Below are 23,711 nucleotides of genomic sequence, written 5' to 3'. Positions count from 1 at the left end.
TTACTTTGCCCCCAAAATCTTTGCCACAGGTTTGACCCATGTCTCCTGTAGTTTGAGCTTGCTAAATGCACAGACACACTTAATGAGGATAGCAGGCAGCTGCGTAATTTATGATTGGGAACCTGGGTCATGTTTATTTTTGATCAAATTAAAACATAGTTAAACAACTAATCTGATTTTGACACACATTGTGCTCTGTGTTCAAATCTGACACCTTCATTTGAGAGCAGCTCATGAAGTGGCCCTGTGTGTAGCACTCCTGTACACACACACACACACACAGAGTCTGCTTTGAGTTTTCGATAGCATGAAAAGTAAGGCAGAACATACCCCTAAAAAAAGTAATTACACAAGATTCGACCAAACATGATTCTTTCATTTATTGGAGATCATGACTTGTTGGTGCAGCGTGATCCTGAAAAGGCGCTTTAATGCGCCACTGCTCCCTGACGTCTGTGCAGGGCACCGCTGAAAGCCACAGTGTTGCTGGGTAAGCAGGATATTTACAGCGGATACTTGCACTCTTGTTGCACTCCGCTTACGTCTCGTTGTGGTGGAATGTAGGCTTAATGGCAAAATGGAAGATGAGCGCCTGCAGCGTTCCATTTACATTTACATTTAGTCATTTAGCAGACGCTTTTATCCAAAGCGACTTACAATGTATACATATTTTACATTTTCACTGATGGCACACTGCACATCAGGAGCAATTAGGGGTTCAGTGCCTTGCTCAAGGACACTTCGACAGGGAATCGAACTAGCAACCTTCTGATTACTAAACCGACTTCTCTACCCCCTGTACCACTGTCTCCATGATTGTGAAGCTACTCGCTGCTGGGCATCGGCCTGCCCAATCTATTAATGGCATTTTCTTCAACTCTTAAGGAGAGTAAGTACATCTCTAGTATGCCTATTGCAGTTATCTGCAAAATGTACATTTCCATTGTATTGACTACAATACCAGAAGGCTTCCTTTCAATGTGGATAAGTTACATTTTGTCCGTGTCTGTGCTTCCTAGGAGTTGAACCCAAGACCCTGCTGTTAACTCTTTGCCCTATCAGTTTAAGATTCAGCAGCACAGATCCAAACCTGTGTCTCCACAGTCCAAAGAGTGTGGAGTTTACATTAACCATTACACCAGATCCCTGGATAACCACGGCCACGTCATAGGGAACATATTAGACCTTACGATGGGGGTATTTTAAGGGGTGTGACATTATGTAATGCATTGCAGCGCTGTTTTCTCACTTGGTTTTTCTCCAACGGGACACTGGCCTCTGTAGGAGTCACAGGCTGGATGTTTAAACACATGTGTTTTAGATGGAATGTGAAATTAAGAAATATGCATTTAAGAGCAAAAGCACAACATTAGGATAGCTCTCCCTTAGATCTCCCATCTCTGAGATGGCCTATGTGAGTTCATGGTTCGTTCCAGTGACGGCCTTGGGGGGGAATACCGGGGTCTCAGACTCTTAGACTGCCCCCCCCTCCGCAGCCCATACACACACATACACACATGAAGGCAGAATCTTGGGAATGTAAATTGATCCAATTGTTCTGCCCTCACTTGGTCGTATGGTGTTGTGCCGTGTTTCAACAGTTTCTTTCTGAACAGTGAAACGTCTGGTGCAAGACAGTGGGGTTGTGACTCACAAAAACAACAAACACTAAACGAAACTATACACAGGTGTTCTTGCCAGGTGTGTATGTTTTTTTTTTTTTTTTTTTTTTTTCTTTCTTTTCTCTCGTCACTTAAAAATGGCCTGCAGTGAACCAAGCAGTGTACTCCTTGCCATAATCACCTATGGGCACTGTTTTATGGTCTACACAAACAGGTTGGGTTGATACATTTTTGGCAGTCTGAGGTGTCTGCAGAGTGATTTAGCACCTGTGTGTGTGTGTGTGTGTGTGTGTGTGTGTGTGTGTGTGTGTGTGTGTGTGTGTGTGTGTGTGTGTGTGTGTGCGCGCGCACACACCTTTGTGGGTATGTAACATGTGTGCGCTCCTATCTGTCAGGGTTGGCCACTAACATAACCACTGACAATGAATCACTGGTCCTCCATTGCTCCACTGAAAGATTGCTTATGAGGTGAACTGTTATGGAGACATTCAAAGCAACAGTGAGGGGGAAATGAAGTGGAAATGTAGCAGGCACTGACCTGGAGGAAACGGAGTTGGCTCACATCTAGATAAGCAGAAATGGAACAACAAACAGAAGTTGTTAGTTTCCGGACTTCCTTCCCTCTTTGACGTTTGATGTGCTGATGATGGTAGCAGGGATTTTAAAGGTCTGTGATTACCTTTGGGAGTAGTTTCTTTTGGTGGGAGAAGAGTGTTTTAAAACGTCCTGAGTCTATTTTCTCTGTGTGTGTGTGTGTGTGTGTGTGTGTGTGTGTGTGTGCAGATGTATGCCAAGCTAGTTCAGCTGTCCAAACCGGTAACTGATTTACTGAAAGCGGTGTCATTCAGTAAAAAGTGGCGCCGCTTCATAAGTGGCCTTACCTCGTCATCAGCTAACTCTACACGAGGCCTTGATCTCACTCCTTTAAACAGAACCTCCGTTTGACCCCTGAATAAATGTCCTTCTGCAAGTCCCATCGCTCACCACCACTTACTTCACCACCAAGCTGCATCCGGACCTTTTCTGCCAGAGATGGCACCTCGAGAAGGAAATGGGAAATCCTACTGAGCGTTTGACCAGGTCAGGTGCCGTTCCTGCAGCGCTCACATTCTAGTTCTCACGTCGTAGTCCTCGTGTGTTCGTCATGTTTGAGGTTTTAGCAGCTGCATTACATTGAGTGAAAGGTAAGGAAGTGAATGGAATAAGGGTACTGACAGTTGTCCTAATTCTATAATTAGAATATGATTACAACAAGGTCTCAAATCTTTGTTCAAGGGACTGGGGGTTGCTGACAAGGATAACTTGTGCAGTAGAACCCTATGCAATGGCAGCCTGTTTGACAAGAAAGAATGCAGAACTGCAAAAAAAAAAAAAAAAAAAAAAAAGGGTCCGGTTTTGTTTCGATCTCCAATTGGGTAGACTTCAGTTTGTTTGTTTACACGGGTTGCTGCGATGCCACATCTCTTATCTGTCATCGTCCAGATGGAGACAATATACAGACAAGATGGAGACAAGCAGGGGTCAAAACAACGTCTCAACCCTTCTCCCTAATCTGTTCCATTCCTCATGCTCACTGCACATATGGAATGTGTGAGGCCTGGCCCAAATGTAGGCATCCAGGACCTGATGACGGCCATCACAAATCTGCCTTCATCAAGTGGCTATCAGGGGCTGGTAGTATCTTTTGGTGCCTCAATGGATTTTCCAAGACTGTTGCTAATCAGTCAAAATGGTTGTCAGTTAAGCCTTCTACAGTATAGATCTATGGCGTGCGCACCTGAGCACACAAGGGGAAGTCCGCTCTTTCGTGTTTGAGTGTGGTGCTGTCAATTAGCTAGCCTGAACGAGCAAACGAGACGCTCAGGTTCAAGTTGCTCTTTCTAGCTGCATGGCCAAACCTGACTTGTGCAGCTTATCTCTCTCTTTCTCTCTCTCTCTCACTCACACACACACACACACACAGAGACACACACACACACAGAGACACACACACTCACACACACACACACACACAGAGACACACACAGAGACACACACACACACACACACACACACACAGACACACTCACTCACTCACTCACACACACACACACACACACACAGAGAGACACACACACACACACACACACACAGAGACACACACAGAGACAAACACACACACACAGACACACACACACACACACTAACACACACACACACATACACACACAGAGACACACACACACACACACAGAGACACACACACACACACACACACACACACAGACACACACACACAGACACACACACACAGAGACACACACATACACACTCGCGCACACACACACACACACACTAACACACACACACACACAGACACACAGAGACACACACACACACAGAGACACACGCACACACAGACACACACACACACACAGACACACACACACTAACACACACACACACACAGACACACACACACTAACACACACACACACACACACACACACACAGAGAGAGAGAGACACACACACACACACACACACAGACACACAGAGACACACACACACACACAGACTGACTTGTTCGGTTGTTGGGCAGGGGGAATGAGGCAACCTTGTCGTCTCCTAGTTAAAGATTAACCCAATGACCTGGGCATCTCAGTGTTTTATGTTCAATTCTGTCCTCTGCAGATTAAAGGCTTAAGATTTCTGTCTCAGATACTGCATCTCCTGGGGTTATATAGGTGTGTATGAATGTGTGTGGTGCAGACCTGTCAAACGGATTGAGCCGGTCAGACGTTTTAGTATTGCGAAAGTCTCCTGCCCTGCCTCTCCTCAAACTGACATAAAAGGAGAGGCACTTTTACGGCTTGATGTAAAAATCGATATGTCTCGCAGGATTTTACAACCTTCTGGGACATTTTGCAGCCCCCCCCACACACACCCACAGCTTGGCCATATCATTGAATGCCAAGCTAGCTAAAATACTCTCACCTGTAAAACTAATGTTTGTCAAAAAAACCTTGAATGAATCAGTCAGTCAAGACCCAGATTTGGGGGGCCCTCCATGGATGTGGGTTTTTTTTCTTTTCTTCCTGGATCTGGATTTTTCACGAAAGCACCGGAAGAAAGCGATGCTCCCCACACGGGTCTCGACCCCGGCTGCGATTCTTATTGCCAAGAGGAGGAGATGCAGGCCTCTCTTTATGAGGTCAAGTGTTTGCATTCCCAGGCCTTTGCATCACCCCTATCAGTGTAAAACGTCACAGCACCGCCTGCCAGTGTAGCCGGGGCGTGGGAACAGCACGAGGGATGATGTAGTGTTGTTATGCATGGAAGCAGGTACTCCTGAACTTTACCTTATCTCTCCATAACATCAGGGCCAGGAAGAGCGAAGGGCAACGGGTTTGGAGGAAATTGGCACTTGGGAGAGAGAGAGATAAGGAGTGGGGAATGGAGGTATGGTACACGCATGAGGGAAAACTGTATTTATGGTCTCGCTCACGCCATTAAATCAGAACCAATCCACTCCTCTCCTCACCACATATATCTGGAAGCTGCCCTGGGTTGTTTGGCCAGAGGGGGGGAGAGGAGCAAGGATTTGGATCAGTCAGCGAGGGCTGTGTGATTTGCCAACTTCAGCGTTAGCTTTTTTTTTTTAAAGGTAAGATTTAAATGAAAGATTCATCCAAACAAAAAAAAGACTGCTTAAATGCACATTTTTGCTCAGTTCTGAAAGCCCTCCTCAGCAACCGCCTCCAACTTTTTGAGGGTATCAATTTTGAAATGACAAGACAAGCAATGTGTCAACTGATGAGACAAATTGGCTGCGTTCAAAAACGTCTGGATGAGAAATTATGATCTTTTTGAGCATGAGCGAACTCAAGCACATTCCAAGGTCTCGTATCTCTAAGAGCAGGCAAGCAGGGCAAGCGTGTCGTGCAGGAGCCTGAGGGGAGCAGGACTGAAGTATCTGAAGCGGTCCTGTGCGCAGCTCTGCTCTGGTGGCCGTGTGCCAGGCTGAAGCTTCTCGGAGGCTCCCTGGGCTGCCGTAACCTCGGCCAACTGGCTGCCGCATCTCAGAAATGCGGCATTTGCTCGCTGGGCTGATCGATCGCAGCTCCCTCTCCTGGGCTTCTTTTGTTTTAGGGTGGTGTGGGGCGGGGGGGGGGGGGGGGTGTTGGTGGTCTCCCTGGCACAGTGTTATGGGTGTCAGCTGGGGCTGGCTCGGGGCAGGGGGGTGTGTGGGGGGTGAACAGACAGAATGCTGAGGAGTACAGTAGCCCCTCAGTCTCGGAGCCCAGTGCCAGTCTTTAGTGCCAGCCTGAATGACTGTTCCGGAAAGCACTGCCCTATCGCCACATGCGTTGGCATTGCCCCCCCCATGAGTGTCAGTGAGATGGTCAGTTTTGTGGGGCGGGCGGGCGGGGGGTGTAACTTGCAGGCCCCAGTCTTCTGCCAAGGGGTGAGTGGATTGTCATTTGGCCAGATGATCTGCAGTGTTCACACAGTGCAGTGGGGAGTGGAGGCAGAGAGCTGTGTGAATTTGAATGTCAGCAGAGCGGCCTCTGTGATTTACCACCGCTGTATTATGGTGTGGGTGCGGTACGACCAGATGTCTGTGTGTGTTTATAGGTTTGTCAGTGGTTTGATAAGCATGAAAGTGTGTGTGTGTGTGTGTGTGTGTGTGTGTGTGTGTGTGTGTGTGTGTGTGGTGGAGTGGGAGTGTGATTTAAATGTGAGTGAGCCTGCAGGTCAGATAACAGAGATTTAGATTTGGCTATCAGCAAAGCCTCCTTCCACAGGTGCACAAACATATGTGTGCACACACACACACACCATCCGCTAATACACTCAAATGCATTAACATGTATATTCACTTCCAGTATCTCTACTACCACACACACACACACACACACACACACACACACACACACACACACACACACACTGTCACTTCTATATCTCTGACACTCTGAAACAAACACACACACACACACATTCTTTCCTTCTCCCCTGTGCTGCCTGTGGGATTTCTTCTCAGACACAATCTGCCGACACAACACTTCACTTCTCAGGTCAGGACAGTCAAGAACCCACCCCCACCACCACCACCACCATTGAACTGTGTAACAGAGCACCCTAGCATAGCACACTCACCCTAGCATAGCACATTCACCCTAGCATAGCACATTCACCCTGGTAGTGCACGCTGCTGACGCAAATGGCATTTTCCTGACCGCCTGACGGCTCAGTGTTGTCCTTCGTTCATTTCATCTCTCAAAAGCAGCTTATCCTTCCACCACATGTCCCTGCTGTGGCCGAGCTTTAGCGTCATTTAATTTATTGTCCATTTTTTTTTTTTTGCCGAACACCCACTGTGATCTATATCATGTATAGTTCCAGCATTAAACAGCCATCGCTTCTGCTGAGCTACTGTATATAATAATTGTAAAACCCAACTGTCTAGATTGCACATTGCCATTGTTTAGTTTGAGTGGGCACACCCTATCTGTTGAATGGTACACTCAAAACACACACACACACACACACACACACACACACACTCTCAAAACACACGCACACACACACACTCCACATGCCCTACAGATAAGACAAAGCATTGGGTTTGCATTACAGCAGGAAGGAAATGGCAGTGTCCCAGTGTGCAGTGTGTGTGTGTGTGTCAGTGTGCAGTGTGTACCAAGACCAAGCTGTTACTTACAGTATGTTTGCAATGACACACCCACACACACACACACGCACACACCAAACAATAAAGGTCTTGTATGGGTTATCAGGTGAAATAGTTTGGAAGGTTGTCCTCATTGATAAAGAAGTAGCAGTGTAGTTATCATGTTTGCTCATTGTTACAATCCTAGATGATTTTTTTTTAAATTGTTAATGTTTTAACAGGACCTGAGGTTGATTACTCAAGTATTTAAGTTTATCTTTTTAAAAAAAATCTTATCTTGACTGTATAGTATGTCTGAACACATGTATCCTCTCAAAGAGTGAGAGCAGGAGAATATGGAGCTGGCAGGCATGAAGTAGTATAAACACTGACCTTTAATCCGGCTGATTTGGGCACGCAGGGGGTGGTGCTTCGCCCGGGAACTTCCCTGTAATTGGACAGCTTGCAGCGAGCGCTCTTGAAGTGGGATGGATTAAGCGAGTCACGTGATTTCGTCAGCTCTTTGCCATAGAAACACACCCACCCAGTTGAGTACGCGCGCTCTCCCGCTCCCTCGCACACTCTACGCACGCTCACTCTCAGCTGCTGGAGTCTACTGTAGAGTATCCTGGATTGAACGAGATAAAAACAGAAAATTGCCGCGGAAAAAGAAAGCGGAGCCAACCCGTTATCTGCCAACCGCTGTGTTGTCGCATAGGATGTACTGCGAAATGAAGTAAATCGTTTGGTTTGTTTGTGTTGCTTTCAATCTTCCCCGCTTCTCCGTTCCCTCCGGAGTTAACTTGAGGGTTCTGGACTGAACGAAGAAACAATGTGCGCCGGGCTGAAGCCTCTGTTGTCACTTTCATGAGATAAACGCAGGACTGTGGAACAGGTTTGTGTTTTTGTTCGTCAGTTTGTTAACAGCCTTTCTTTTGCGTATGCTGTGTTTTTTAATACGCGCAACCTAGGCTTGCTGTAAAATGCTAATGTGGTCAAATAGTTGAATTTCAACTCGCTGTGTTTGTTGTCCTAACAAAGCATGGCAGTCGTTTCAAGCACGAGTCTTTAGAAACGAGTGGTTCGCTTTTGAAGAATGGGTGTCGCTTTTCTCGTGTGCGTGGAGGGGCAAATAACCCACATGGAGTTACCGTGAATCTTGAGCCACAACTCCTCCGTATTGTACCAGACTACTACCAGGCGCTGCCTCAGTAGAGCACAGATTCCGAATATGCACCTGTGATTTTTTTTGTTTTGTTACTGCACTCGTTCCACCACGTTTAATGTTTTTGTTTGGCTTGATGCGTCTGCATTTTTCATCTACTCTCCATTCGTTTTTGTGTTCGAAGCACACGCCCCCGGTGTGCACAGCAGTAGATTTACTGCTATAATTAGCCCGGATTCTTTCCTGGCTTTGTTGCCATCGGGTTTGAAACTGGACCTAGAGCCCCTCTACTCGCTATAAATAGGGGCTGCGGGCTAAAAGACAAGCAGCACCCACTTTGAAGGAGAAATGCAAGGCCTGGGATGGGGTATATGTCTGCTAGAGGGTGAGGTCCTCTCGTCTATCAGTGGGAAGGGGAAAGGAGTGGAGTTTTCTGGGAAGGGAGAGATTGAAACGTTGCAGCGAGAGCAACATTAGCCATTGGGATGGGAGGGTTTTGCCATGTGAGCTGGAGTTCAAAAACAACTCTGCTTCTGGATTCCCCCCGAGGTCCAGAACCGCAAGGCTTCCCAGTCAGTCTGTCACGCTTCCCCCCCCCCCCCCCCCCCCCCCCCCCACACACACACACACACACACACACACACACACACACACACACACACACACACACACACAGATGCATAGTCAGAGGGAGAGACACTTTCCCTCTTTTCATGGGGCTAACAGTAAGGAATTCCCACACAATGAGCCATTGACAGGGCTCTGGCCACAGCATGGAGATCTTGTGACTGTCCTCTGGTGCTGTGGTGGTTACATGCGGTCTCCTCCCCCTCCCCCCCCTGCTTTTGCGTGTGTCTTCCCGCCCCCCCCCCCCCCCCCCCTGCTTTTGCGTGTGTCTTCCCCCCCCCCCCTTACTTATCTCTCACAGCCACCCTTTAAAGCACCCCCAGCGATGCTCTCATCAGCTGCCTCCGCTGTGGTCAGGGATCCTTAGGCGCAGTGTCACAGCCCATGTGCCATCATAACCCACATGATGGAACCGTGGAGACAGACCGCAAAAGCCAAAGTGCTGGTCTGCTGTACACATCGTCTGTGTTTGGGCGCAGCAGCTGACGTGTCCAAAGCAGAGGTTTGTCCTTCAGCCAGCAGTCCTCATGTGTAAGAAACCCAGACTGCCACACGCCTCTCCTCCTGGCTTTCAGTTGCTGCCGTTAGTGATCTTCCCTGTCTCTTCCTCTTCTTTCACGGGATCCACTCTGTATTCTGCATGCGTTACTACCGTAGATCGTTAAGGTGACTCAAGGCCACGGCTTTTTGGTCCTTAGGGATCCCATATGACTATACGTTCGGAAAACAGGCAAGACTGTCAGGGCAGCACCGTTGTTCATCGCACTCCTGACGCCTTAGATTGGTGCGCTAGCAGAGAACAGCCATGGTTTAGTGGTCAGTTTGAGGGCCTCAAGATGTAGGAGCCAAGCCTTGATAATTAAGTAGCTGCCCATTGCACATTAATATCTGTGAGGTATTTCAGACAGGCAAGCACCGAGTGACTGGAAATGTACTGTGAATGTCTTCTGGTGTGTCCTCATCCTCCTGGTTTAAGGAAGTACCAGCTGGAAAGCACCAGGGGTTGCTTGCTTGGGCATATCCAAATATTTACTCCTGTGTTTGTTCCCCCCCCCACCCCCCCCCACACACACACACACACACACACACTATGCCAAACCATTCTGTAATCTGGAGTTTGAGAATTGGATTATGTAACCTGCCCATCTGCCACAGTTCAGACCGGAATATCCTTTTTCTGTTGCGTGTGTGTGTGTGTGTGTGAGAGAGTGTGAGTGAGTTACAGTCTAATTGTGTTGGTGTAAAAAAAAAAAAACAAGGAATGGACCAAAAATGAAAGACTCACTGGTGGTGTTTGTTCAGGTGTTAATGCTTCAGCATCAGTTGAGCCTTTAGAATAGAGTCTTTATCCTAGCGTGATTCTCCAGTGTTTGCATTCTCCCTGGAGGTAATCAGTCCAACTGTAGCTGCTTGCACTCAGTAGCCACGACTGCAATCACACAGAGGTGAAGGAGGCGGCCAACAGCTTGAACGGTGGAAAAGAAAGCATGGTATCGGCACTGGAGAAGTCTGAAAAAGTCCAGTTCTCCCTGTCGAGTTCATACAGGCAGATGTGCGTCAGATTGCGCAAAGCTGTAACAATAGCTTTCTCTGCAAATCAGCTAGCGTTTGAAGTCAAGTATGGTATTGGCTTGCTCATCCGTCATGGGTAAATGTCCGAATTTGAAAATCACCAAGTGGTTGGATTCCTGACTGTGTCTGTTTTGTCAGCATCATCCGAGTTGTAGCACTCAATATTGCGGTGGCGTTTTGGCGGTGGGTTCAATGCCATTGACACAGGGAATCAATAGGGAGATGATGTTGGCTCCAGATCAACATGAAATCTGACCGTCAGATTTGCATGTCTCCATGCAGTTGATTGCTGTGCTGGCATGAGTTCTATGATCCAGCCTTCCATATTAGCAAGCGAGTCGTTGTTTGTCGCTGATGAAAGAAGATAAAGCCTGTTGCATTCAGTTCTTTAGCCCATGCAGAAGGTAGCAGGTGCATGACATTTTTGGCCTCTTCTTGTTGAGCGAGTTTGTTTTTATCTGTACGCATGAGCTGCTGCTTGTTTTGCATTTGGACAGAAAGTTTAGTGTTTGCCGTTTTTCGATAGGCAGGTCATGCGTGTTATTCTGTCCACTATTGACACATCAGCTCAGTAAACCTGTTAAGGTTCATCCCTTTTTTTAAAGAGGGTATTCACACACACACACACACACACACACACACACATAGCTTACAGTCTCAAACATAGTCACACTCTCACAGCTTTCAGTCTGTTTTTGTCAAGCACTAGAATATTCCGCTCTGATCAGAGCGTGTATGCAGCCTGTGTGAGGGTGTCAGCCTGTTATCTAACTGGCCACCGGCCTTCTTCTGGTCAGCTGGACACACAGAGGACTTGCTGTGAACTGTAGCTATACATCTGTGAATTTCACAGCTCTCTCTCATCTCACTGGGGGTTCAGGCTTAAAGGCACCTGTTTCTCTCTTGCTCCCCTCCTTTCTTCCCTCTTTCTTTCTTTCTTTCTTTCTTTCTTTCTTTCTCTCGCAAGTGGTTGTGATGGCAATGCAGATCATGTACAGTATTGCCAGTGGAACAGTACAGTACAGTAGTAATACTGTGCAGTGAGGATAGCATTTGTGAATTGGCCGGTACAAACTTTCTGTCCTGTCCCCGTGTAAGTAGCTTACGACTCTCTATCCTCCTATCTCTGTTTTTCCTCCATCTCAAGATCTCTTCCCCGCTTTTACCTAGTGCGTTGTTTATTGTCTGTAATTACAGTGTAGAGTATAGTCTATCTTTCCCTTTGGTAGTTCTGGCTGGTGTCTAATCTTAAACATCCTTTTAAGTGGCGTTTGACCTGAATGAGCAGCTTAGCAAGGCACGGCAGAGACGAGATCTCCCTCCGACCCCCACCCTCGGGATGGCAAAAGATGGCGTGGGGGAAGATAGCTAAGGCTAAGCCTTTTCCACAGCCAAAGACAGAGAGTGAGAAAGAGAGAGAGCGGGAGAGAGATGGCTAGACAGAGTGAGGGTGAGCGAGAGGCCAAGGTGAAGGCCCCATTCCGTAGCCTCGGTAACTCGGTTGGAGTTTATAAAAAGCACATTCATTGTAGTTGCAGCTGCAAGTCTTCTTGTTTACTCTTCTCCTTGTCCATAACTCTTCGCTTGCTCTTTCTCCTGCTCGCTCTCTCTCTCTCTCTTTCTCCTGCTCTCTCTCTCTTTCTCCTGCTCTTTCTCTCTCTCTCTCTCTCCTGCGGTGTCTCATGAAACAAAGTGTGCTTGAAGTGAGTCGCACAGAGCGTCTTCAGTACAGTTTGTGTTGTGAAATGTTTTTTTGTTGTGTGTGTGTCAGGGGTCCTCTTGAGGAGTAAATCCTGGCCTTATCACTGAAGTAGCTACGGTCTATTTACCATCCATTCAGCGTAGTCTCTCCTGCCTTCCCCATATGGATCTCCCACAATGCCTCCCACCTCTCTCCTGCCTACCCCATATGGATCTCCCACAATGCCTCTCGCCTCACCTCAGCACACCTCAGCCCTCCCCTCTCCTCCGCCACCACACACACACATGCGTGAGACGGCATCGGATGGTTTGGCATCCGCACAAAAACAGGACACTGGCCCAAACACGACGAGCGCAAAGTCCACTGGCTGACCCTCCGGCCTCCCCACACAGCTGGCAAGACATCAGTCGCTCCTGGTCACTGGAAAGTGGACACATCATGTAACCCCTCTGTCTGTCTGCAGAGTGTCAAACAGAACTTCAAAAACACCCTTTGGCAGCAGGGGCGGGTTAAAGGCCTTGGGGTGGGGGTGGGGGGGGGATGGGTGATAAGATCCTTGTGTAGTGTTTCCGTGTTTGTTGGAGCCACAGGTCACATGTGGGAGATGTGCTTCTGCCGACGCAGCTTATATGCTATCAGCTTACGCACATCAGATCTGTGTTCGTGGGGAAAACAAGTGATGGCTTTGTGTGTTGGTGCGTAGGTGTGTGTGGGTGCGTAGGTGTCTGTGTGCTTGATTGGGAGTGGAAAGTTAACTGTGTGTGAGTATATTTGAGTGGGTGTGAGGGCATAAAATGGTTCAGTTGTTAGTACTGAGTGGGGGGGGGGGGGGCTGTTTGTTTTGACTGTCAAATGAGCAGATCTCCCTCAGGGATTGTTTGTCAGGGCGTCCCCTTCCTGATCTGACAGCCACACGCTTATCTGCTTCCCCGTCACCCTGTGTGTGTGTGTGTGTGTGTGTGTGTGTGTGTGTGTGTGTGTGTGTGTGTGTGTGTGTGTGTGTGTGTGTGTGTGTGTGTGTGTGTGTGTGCATGCATGTGTATCTGTGTGTGTGTGTGTGTGTGTGTGTGTGTGTGGAAAGGGGGCAGTGCTGTCACCTGCTGCTTAGTGTTTGTTTACACAGCATTGCTAACAGGTTTTTTTTTCTCTCTCTCTTTTGTGTTTCCCTCCAACATCCCTCTCTTTCTCTCGCCCTCTTATTGTCTCACTCCATCTCCATCTCCTGTCTCCACTCTGTTTACCTCTATCCCTTGTGTCCCGCTCTCTGTCTCTTTCCCATCACTTCCCCCTCTCTCCCTTCTGTGTCTCTTCTACTCTCTGTCTTTCCATCTCTCTCTGTATTCCTCTCCATGCTCCTTTCTTCCCCTTCCTCCCCACCCTACTCTCTCCCTCCCCGTATTCCTCCATCTCTCCCCCCCCCCTTTTCACCTCAGGTGTAGTCCAGTGAGCCGTCCTTGGTGAGCGTGGTGTTGTGCGTCTGGCCTGGGTGAGAGCGAGCGAGAGCAGCTGAGCCAAGAGGAGCCGAGAGGAGCAGAGAGGAGCAGCCATGAGTGCCGAGGCCACGCAGGAGGTGGTCACCACCCCCCCAGCCCCCCTCACCGACAGGCCCGGCTCGGCGCCGCCGCCCAAGGAGCGCTACTTTGACCGCGTGGACCAGAACGACCCGGAGTACCTGCGCGCGCGCAACATGTCGCCCGACCTGCGGCAGGACTTCAACATGATGGACCAGAAGAAGAGAGTCACGCAGATCCTCCAGAGCCCGGTGAGTGACGAACAACGCTCAAGCAGTCCTGTGTGTGTGTGTGTGTGTGTGTGTGTGTGTGTGTGTGTGTGTGTGTGTGTGTGTGTGTGTGTGTGTGTGTGCGAGTGTGTGTGAGAGAGACATAGAAGCTCCTTTCCCTTATGAAATCTGTTAATGTGTCAGGTAAAAGTAATCCGTACGACACTGTGTCTCATGTCAAAAAGGTTCAGAAGCCGTCAGAGAAATCGAGAGATTGATGGTTTTTTTTTTTTTTATTCCACACACTTTACAGAGTAGAAATTCCACTCTAGGTCCATTTAAAATGCTCTAAATACATGCTGACTAGTCTCCTTGGTGTTGCCGGATTTGTACCCGAACTCCTTTTATAGTTTAGTGTTGTCGTCCGTTTTGGCTGCATCAGTGTAGATTCGTCTCACTCAGTAACAGATGTAATATGGGGCACTGGCTCAGCTGTGCAGCCAGTGACCCAGAGGAAGATGTTCCCACGCTGTGCAAGACCTCTGCTAAATTAAAACATCCAGATATAACGTCTGGGCACTATGGAGAGAAAAGCCAGGAAGAAGTTTCAGCCATCATATTATGGAAATTTTCAGTGTGTGTGTGTGTGTGTGTGTGTGTGTGTGTGTGTGTGTGTGTGTGAAAGCTATCCCATTTCTACCTTAAACTTGGGATTGTCTTTTCCATATAAACCCTCAGAACAGGGATAAGGGCTGACTCTTGGACACCTCAGGCCTGAAAAGGCACGGCTGTGGATTCAGAAACATTTATTTCACACCCTCACTAGACCTCCAGATATTTGCCAGGAAGGAAGGAAATTGAGTAGCTCTCCGCCCAAAACTAGTGTTGAGTATCTGAAAGAGGAACCCACAAATCTGAACAGAAGTTGGATGTGGCAAGCGACTGGCAACCGTGCACAAGCCCCACCAAAAACCACAAGCCTCTAATGCAACCACCAGCCACACCCATGAGACACACACACACACACACACACACACACACACATACACATTTACACACACACACACACACACACATTTACACACACACACACATACACATTTACATACACACACACACACACACACATTTACACACACACACACACACTTACACACACACACACAACATACACATACACATTTACACACACACACACACACATACACATTTACACACACACACACACACACACACACACACACACACTTCCAAGTGCTATCGGCTGTGTAACTATAAACATGATTAAATGCCTAGCTACAATCTGGTATCTCATTAAAGTGTACGCATACTACATCCCTTGTTTGACACGAAGACACGATATGTATGCAGCGCCTTTGATTACACAAGTTTTATTAAGTTCCCCTCGTAACAGGATTTAGCAAAGTGAACATGAGCATGTGCTTCAGCATTTCAAGCCTCGCCTGCAGCTCATGTTCACAATTGACTCGTTGAATGTCACCCTCATGACCCAAGCCACAGGTCAGGGTGGGACCTCTCCGTCAGGGCAAAGGTCAGCTTTGTGGCATCTCTGGTGCATGAGAGAAAGGTCAGGCTTAAGTCGCCCCAACGTGAGCATCAAGCGTCTACACAAGCCATGTTTGATCCACATGCCTGTCCCCAATCGTGTGACACTTATTACTGTCTAAACACATGATCTCCCTCATACGTGATGGAGAAGTGTCGGGGGCGCCCCTCACACATTCACACATACGAGACCAGCTCACTCTTACTTTCCATAGATAACAGCAACACCAGCGGAGACGTACTTGAGTGAGTGAGAGAGACTGCTGCAGACGTATGAATGTGCCATTTCAAAGAACGGGGGCCGCTGAGTGGTGCCGACCCACTTACAGGTCAAGGGTCAGAACAGATCAGAACAGAACTACATTGTGCATAGCCTGGACGGTGAGTAGGAACGACAGCTGTGTTTATCGGTCCTTCACACGGCCATATTCCATCGGAATGTATTTGAAGGTTATGCCAAAAGTAGTTGCTATTTAAAAGCATACCTCAAAAAATGGCAAATTGCAAAAATGTTGAGTTACTTTTCCACAGTCCAAGTAGTGTGACTGTGAGTCAACATCTTTCAGAGCGTGACTATTGACAGTAACACATACTTGCCCTCTCAGGGAACTCTGCAGGCCTCTGTGTATGAGACGGTGAAGGGCTCTGCTCACATAAGCCGCGGGCTCGTACGTATTGATAGATAGCCCTGGCGTGAGCGTGGTGAGGGTATGTAAGGTGGACAGGTGCCCGGTGAGTTAGGGGACATCACGACCATGGCCTTCTGCCCCCACAGAGCTGAATGTGAGCTGTGAGATGCAGGCCAGCCAAGTACCAACTGCCTCTGCAGCCGGGAGCCAAACACCTGCTCAGGGCTGTGTGTGTGTGTGTGTGTGTGTGTGTGTGTGTGTGTGTGTGTGTGTGTGTGTGTGTGTGTGTGTGTGTGTGTGTGTGTGTGTGTGTGTGTGTGTGTGTGGCAGTGACGGTGGATAGAGATGCATTCTTTGCCAGATGTGTCACCTTTTTGTTCTCGGAGAGTAGTATCTGTGTGTGTTTGTGTGTAAGAGAGAGGGGTCCCTCAACCTTAATGTGAGTTGAGAGTAGTGTGTGTGTGTGTGGCAGTGACGGTGGATAGAGATGCATTCTTTGCCAGATGTGTCACCTTTTTGTTCTCGGAGAGTAGTATCTGTGTGTGTTTGTGTGTAAGAGAGAGGGGTCCCTCAACCTTAATGTGAGTTGAGAGTAGTATCTGTCTACTGTGTGTGTGTGTGTGTGTGTGTGAGAGAGAAGGAGAGAGATAATAAATGGAGGCAGACAGAACGAGAGCACAAGCAGGTGTGTGAATCCTGCATGAGGGCATTTCATGCCATGTCCACTTAGTCAACAACAAACCCTTTCATCCTCCGTGGTTTCCCTCTCTGAGTTTCTCTCTCTCTCTCTCTCTCTCCCCCTCATCCTCTCCCCCTCTCCCCCTCTCCCTCTCTCTGTGCTATGTGCCAGGCTCTCTATTTCCCTAAATGACATGTTGTCAGAGAGCTGAAGCTTGAGCACTATATTTAAGTCCAGACTAATATAGTTACAGAGGGCCGCGCTGTGGACGAACTGGCCTCCCCTCACAGGCTAACGGCGGAATTCAGTTCCCAAAAAAATCCCATTTGCCACACCACTCACGCCAGCAAGGGGCCGGGCTATCAGAGCTGCACCTGGGCTCGGGGTGGATGGGTGTGTGTGTGAGTGTGCTCCTGTACGTGCAGCTATGAATGAGCGGGGTGTTTGTGTACGAGTATGTGCAAGTTATGTGTGTGTGTGTGTGTGTGTGAGAGAGTGCAGTGAGGGCAAAACGGATTCGTCAAGCTGTCCTGAAAGGGCCCAGTGCACGGATGTATCCCATGGCGTTGTCTCCACAGATGGTTTCACAATGCTTTGATTCTGTTAGAGAGAGAGTGTGTGTGTGTGTGTGTGTGTGTGTGTGTGTGTGTGTGTGTGTGTGTGTGTGTCTCCCTCCCGCTCTCCATGGTGAGTTTATCACATGCGTCCGGATGTCTCTGAAACGTCACCCTCTGCTCAATTGAGTTTACCCAACACTTCCTCACAGCTGGCTTGACTGTATTTGTTTTCTGCCGTCCCTTTCTTCTGGCTCTGCTTCGCCCTCTTTCATGCACCGCGTGTGTGTGTGTGTGTGTGTGTGTGTGTGTGTGTGTGTGTGTGTGTTTGGGCTGCACTTATCAAATAACATACGCAACACACGATAAGCTTATTGAACACTGCAGTGGCAGATCGAGGTGTGGTCTAACAAAGAAAGCCGTGTACATGAGAGTGTATACCTGCTGTCTGTAGTTGTATGAAATGCACTACAAGTATAAACACTGACAAGAAAATTAGACAGTTATTTGTACTAAAGGCCTTCTGTGTGAGTTATGATCATGTAGACGTAAATACAATACAAATAGGCTCATCGCTTAAAGTCAGAATAGTCTTAATGACCTTGTTAGGACTTGTGCATTATTAGTATTTGAATAGAGATTATTCACCTGTGGAGTCGGGGGTTTATCTTGGCATGTATTTCAGATGTGAAGCATGTTTACATGAACTGGATTGGTCTTTGGCATGTAGGCTCCATTCATTATAGCTGCTCTGTACTAGACAGGCCAATGCAAGGACAGCACTGTCCACATAGTCATTGCCCTGAATGAATGCATTCATATTTAGATGGCATAGGCCTCAGGTTTATAGCTCGATGCTGAATCAGTATTTGATGTTTGACAGTGGTTTGAGTTGTGTGTTTAGCACCAGCTGTAAGGTTCTCAAACTTGACCAAAGTGCTGGAGAAAGACCACAGGGGAGGAGGAGGAAGTGGGAGATGGGTGATTTAGCATTTTTTTCTGCTAGGGGACCGTGCGCACTGCACACAATAGACGTGGGTAGCAGGCAGCGTAATTAGAGCAGTGATATCCTCTCTCTCGGTCTGTCAGTTTTTTTAGCCCAGTAAATCTTGGCCATAGTCTTATGCAGCCCATTGTGTTTTTAATAGACATTCCAACTAAGGAAGGACTATATTTAAAAATGAACGTAGTGCAACCCTGCTGTGTGTGTGTGTGTGTGTGTGTGTGTGTGTGTGTGTGTGTGTGTGTGTGTGTGTGTGTGTGTGTGTGTGTGTGTGTGTGTGTGTGTGTGTGTGTGTGTGTGTGTGTGTGTGTGATCTAGCTCGACTCCTGCATAGTGCATCCTTTCAAATACAGTTCAGTGCAAGTGTTTCTGTGTAAAAATGCACTCTCGATCAGATCTCTCTCTCTCTCTCTCTCTCTCTCTCTCTCTCTCTCTCTCTCTCTCTGCCTGCATGTCCCTTTGTCTCTCCCTGATGCCTCCCTACTGCTCGCTCTATCCCTGGGCTTTTAGTGATTTTAGTGACCTGAAGCGTTAAACGCTGTCAGCGGTGCAGAAGTTATTTTGACACAGAGGCCGCGCTCTTGGGTTTGGAGGGAGCTTGGATAACTTTTTTTTTATTATTATTATTTTTTTTTTTTTTTTTTGACTCAGGCTTCCTCTGACAAATCTGGCCTGGATAATTTATGCTCCCTGAGTTTCAAGGCCTGCCTCCTTTCCTTTTCCATACACTCTCTCTCTCTCTCTCTCTCTCTCTCTCTCTCTCTCTCTCTCTCTCTCTCTCTCTCTCTCTCTCTCTCTCTCTCTCTCTCTCTTTTTCTCTTTTTCTCTCTCTCTCTCTCTCTCTCTCTCTCTCTCTCTCTCTCTCTCTCTCTCTTTCTTTCGCATTTTCCTTTTATTTTGTTGTGTACTCCCCCCCCCAAACATCTCACTCCTGAAAAACGTAAACGCTGCAGTCTCGCTGGGACGTACTGCTCTAGAGCGCTGCATTTTTATTTGACAGTGATGACGTCCTGGAGGAGCCATATGCAGAGAGAGTGTGTGTGTGTGTGTGTGTGTGTGTGTGTGTGTGTGTGTGTGTGTGTGTGTGTGTGTGTGTGTGTGTGTGTGTGTGTGTGTGTGAGAGAGAGAGAGCATTGGCCCTAAGCACCGCCATAACAACACCGAGTGCATCATGTCCCAGAGCTCTCGTACTGACGCACTCATGGACCCTGCGCCGGCAGTAGGGGAAAAGCTGAAGCTTTCTGCCGTCCGTCCTCTCCCACAGCTGTCTCTCCCTCTCTGTGTCGCTCCTCGGAGCCGATGAAATATGCAGAGCAATAGAATAATGTGGGCTAATTGGGGAGCAGCAAAACTCTGATTGGAAGGGAATTGTTTTCACTTGAGAGATGCGGAACACAGTTCTTGGAATTTTCTGCGGTAGTTTTGGATGAGTGGGCATTTTTGTGCCGGGGTGTGTGTATATTTAGTTTGTCGAGGTGGCGTGATGTTAGTGAACGGTGCGTGTGTGGGCTCCGTCCCTTGCTGGCACTGTTACCACGAAGACGGAAAACCTTGAATAAATTATAGAGCTACAAACTACAATTTCTAAAGGAGGCTCCTAAACAGGAAAAGAAACCAAAACAGGCTAGTGTTTCTTTGAGTGTATGTTTTGAGTGAGTGTTTGAGATGAGGCCAGATCATGACTCATGTGTCTGAAGGGTCTGAGAGAGAGATGCCCCCTGCATGTGTGTTGCATGTGTCAACAGGCTGCTCCGCACCGCGGCGGGTTACACCACCACAGCCATTTAGCCATGCGGTCGTCCCTGGCTTTCCCACGATCAAACCACATACCACAACCATGATGCCCACACCACCGGACAGCCTGTGTGTGTGTGTGTGTGTGTGTGTGTGTGTGTGTGTGTGTGTGTGTGTGGAGCTTCAGAGTAACCAGAGAACACACTCCACAGTGGACGTCGATAAATAGAACCCCGCAGGACGAGCTGAACCCCGTCCATCGCACCACCAGATGGGGAAGAATAGGCTGCCATTCACACAGATATGGGCGTCAGCCGGAGGTGGATATGCTGCCTTGGCCACTATGTGAATTATGAAACCTGGTGTGTAGTTTTCAAATGTGGGTTAATCCTGTTGATTTAGCCCGTACAGCCGTTGGCGTTGTAACCACACAGTGTTCTAGTTGACCCTGGGGAGAGGTAGTGACCGCTCCTCTCTTTCTTCTTTCGGTGAGAGGTCGGGATCTAATGATGTTGCTCTGGATGCAGCATAAATAAACAGCCAACTAATATAATAAGTGAATTGGAGTTCAGTGGGGGGCAACAGAAGGGATGAAGGGGCAGATGTGGGGGTTCTGTGAGGGGGGTGCAGGAGACGGGGTAGATCCCCAGTGCTCAACGAGAGGAAACACTAGAAGTGTCATGAACCCAGGATGGAGAGTAGGAAGAAGGGAAGAGAAAGAGAGGAAGAAAGAGTTAATGAATGAGTGGAGATTGAGTTAGGGCTGGGGAAAATGATCGATGCACCGCTAACATGAAAGCTGCTGCATTGATGCGGTAAAATTAAAGTAGATAGATTTTTAAATTACATCATTTAATAATATGTAACATAATGAATTTAAATGACTCATTCAAACCCATTTCACTGTGATCTGCAGTTGTAATGATGAACGAAAAGTTAATTTACAGATAGCACTGGCAATAAACACGACGTGTCATGTTGCATTTGTTTACATTAGGGTCTTGTGACACAAGCCAAGTACAGTTAATGTGAACAAATCATTCCACCGCGACCACCATAGATATCAGTGAACGAAGTTAACAGTATCATCCTTCATGTCCATTGGGTCTTGTGATGCAGCCAGGTAGAGTTGCACGTTAGTTTGGTCAATTCAAAATGGATTTTACTGGGGGTATTTACCACAGATAGACCTACATATGAATTTCTGTTCATACTACCTTGTATATTGATAACCATATTTGATCTTAAAAGAGCCAGTTGGTTTTATGTTATATTTTAGTTTTATAGGACTGAATTATTATATTATATGAATTATCTTGTAGACCTAATTTGTATTTACAATGCAGTGGACTGAAAAATATTTAGTACTTGGATATAGGCCTACTGCTAAGTTATATTTGAAAAAGAAGACAGCTTTTTTTTATGTAATGCAAGGCTTTCTAAATAAAAAAACAGCTGTTCAATAAAAAAGTTAAAAGGGAAAATAGTTGTGAGTGCTTATATTTCTATTTAAATATGTATTTCGTGACCCTTTATATGGTAATAGAATCGTGAGGCCAGTGAAGACTCACACCGCTAGATTCAGTGGTGAAACTGCAGATGCTCCAGATCTATGAGATGATGGCAGACGACAGAACCGTCACAGCTGGCGCTCCTTAGCGCTGCGGTCAGGGACGGTCCTTCGAGTCGAAAACTGCATTTTCATTTGGCATGGGAAACCTCAGCCTCAACCCCCCTCCTCCCCGTACCCCCTTAAGTGGTTTTACTTGTTTTCGTAGTGGTTTTTTGTTTCCCCCCCCCCTTCCCCTCTTTTGTTGGCTGTGTCACTGTTACCCACAATCCCCTGGGGTGGAGGACATGAAAGAAAGAGGGCCGACCCGTGACTCATCTCATTCGCATCTTACGCCAGGCTCTTGAGCTGAGGTGCTTCATCATGCAGACGACGGCACAGTGACGACGGCTGTCCTCCAATACTCTGGAGGCAAATACAAGCAGCTGAAAGACTTGTGGTCTGAGTTCATTTAAAAAGTTGTCATTATTTTTGGCTCCTCACAAAGCAACTTTCTTCGATGATGGAACATCAGCAGTAGAATATTACTATGCATGTAAGTAGGTTTATATGAAGGTGTGTGTGTATATGAAGTTTTTATTAGTGTTGTTTTATTTTCTCTTTTAGTGCACGTGACTGTGTAGTTCATCATAGCTTAAAGGTGCTTATTAGAAGTGAAGGCTTTCTTCTGAACGCCTCGTCTCTCTTTCACACTCTGTTCTGTGTAGGACTGAAAAGAAAGCTCATCAGCGAAGTAAAGGTCAGGTTCTGCGTAGCATTCTCCCTGGCCTTCAGAAGTTTGCACCCCCACTTCACACACACAAAGGGGCTCTATCCTGTCATGATGCTGAAAACGTTCCTCACGACGCAAGCATCACACCACCAGTCGGACCCACACGTGCAATGTGCTTTTTTTATTTTTTTTTGGGCGGGCTTATCTTTGGACTGCAAATTCCGCACGTGGAGTGGAGCGGAACCCTGTTCACTGTCACTCTCCACTCAGGACCCGGCCTGCTGTTTGTTTCACCCTAGATTCGCTAACGAGGTTGGCACCAGGATGCCTGGCCAGTGTTCACACGCTTCACACAAAACTCTCACTCACACGTACGCAGCACAGCACAGAACCCATCCCTGTGTGTTTGTCCCGTGTCGAGCGTTTAATATTAATTTTGTCACTCCCTCTTTATTTTTTTTGGGTTTGGGGGGCTTTCAAATATGAATAATGGTGCTCTCCACTCTCCAATGGTGGGGGAGATTAATCCGTTTTGATGAAGGCACGGAGAGATGGGACGTTGTAATCTCCTTGAAATGCACGAGAGCACTTCACTCGCAAGCTCTCCCCTACAGAATGAAAAGAAAGAAAGGAGAGAGGAGGGATGGGGATGGGGGGGTGGAAATCCATCCCTCAGTCCTACTCTCTCTCTCTCTCTCTCTCTCTCTCTCTCTGTCGAAGAGTGGCGTGACCGTTCCTCTCAGCTTAGAGGCTTCTTTTTTCGAGACTCTCCTCCTCTGTCTGCACACACACACACACTCAGAATCATACACTCAAGCAGATGGCATCCCACACCCAAATATTGAACTTCCTCAGACACTCGCACAGAAACCCTGTACACTGTTCTTTAATGTCTCCTTACATTCTCTCTCACTCACTCACACACACACACACACACACACAATCACACACACACACACACGCACTGAGAACACCCCTCTGTCCTGAACTGGCTCCAGGGCCCAAACATCCCTCTGTGTGCTTGGCTGGCATCACCATGGATACGGGCAGCGAGCTGCCTGTGAATGTCTGGCACCCGCTTCTGTAGCTGAGGATGAGAACACATCAACAGACTGAATGAGGGCACGAAATACAGAGTCACAGAACGAGAGAGAGAGAGAGAGAGAGAGATAGTATGATGGCGCTAGGGGAGAAGTCATGG

General features: G+C 47.6%; 1 protein-coding gene across 1 annotated transcript in view; it reads left to right on the top strand.

Annotated features, from left to right (window-relative positions):
• The first annotated feature begins 7,822 nt into the window (after positions 1-7,822).
• Positions 7,823-23,711, top strand: part of add3a (adducin 3 (gamma) a) — a 52,915-nt gene continuing 37,026 nt past the window's right edge. The window contains exons 1-2 of the mRNA XM_031563600.2: positions 7,823-8,172; positions 13,777-14,105. Coding sequence (XP_031419460.1) covers positions 13,890-14,105 — 216 coding nt within the window. The 5' untranslated portion in view covers positions 7,823-8,172; positions 13,777-13,889. The remainder of the gene's footprint in view (positions 8,173-13,776; positions 14,106-23,711) is intronic.

This window comes from Clupea harengus, chromosome 26 (genome assembly GCF_900700415.2).
Source record: "Clupea harengus chromosome 26, Ch_v2.0.2, whole genome shotgun sequence".
Taxonomy (NCBI): domain Eukaryota; kingdom Metazoa; phylum Chordata; class Actinopteri; order Clupeiformes; family Clupeidae; genus Clupea; species Clupea harengus.
The sequence above is the reverse complement of the archived record's forward strand: the minus strand, read 5'-3'. Positions and strand labels throughout refer to the sequence as shown.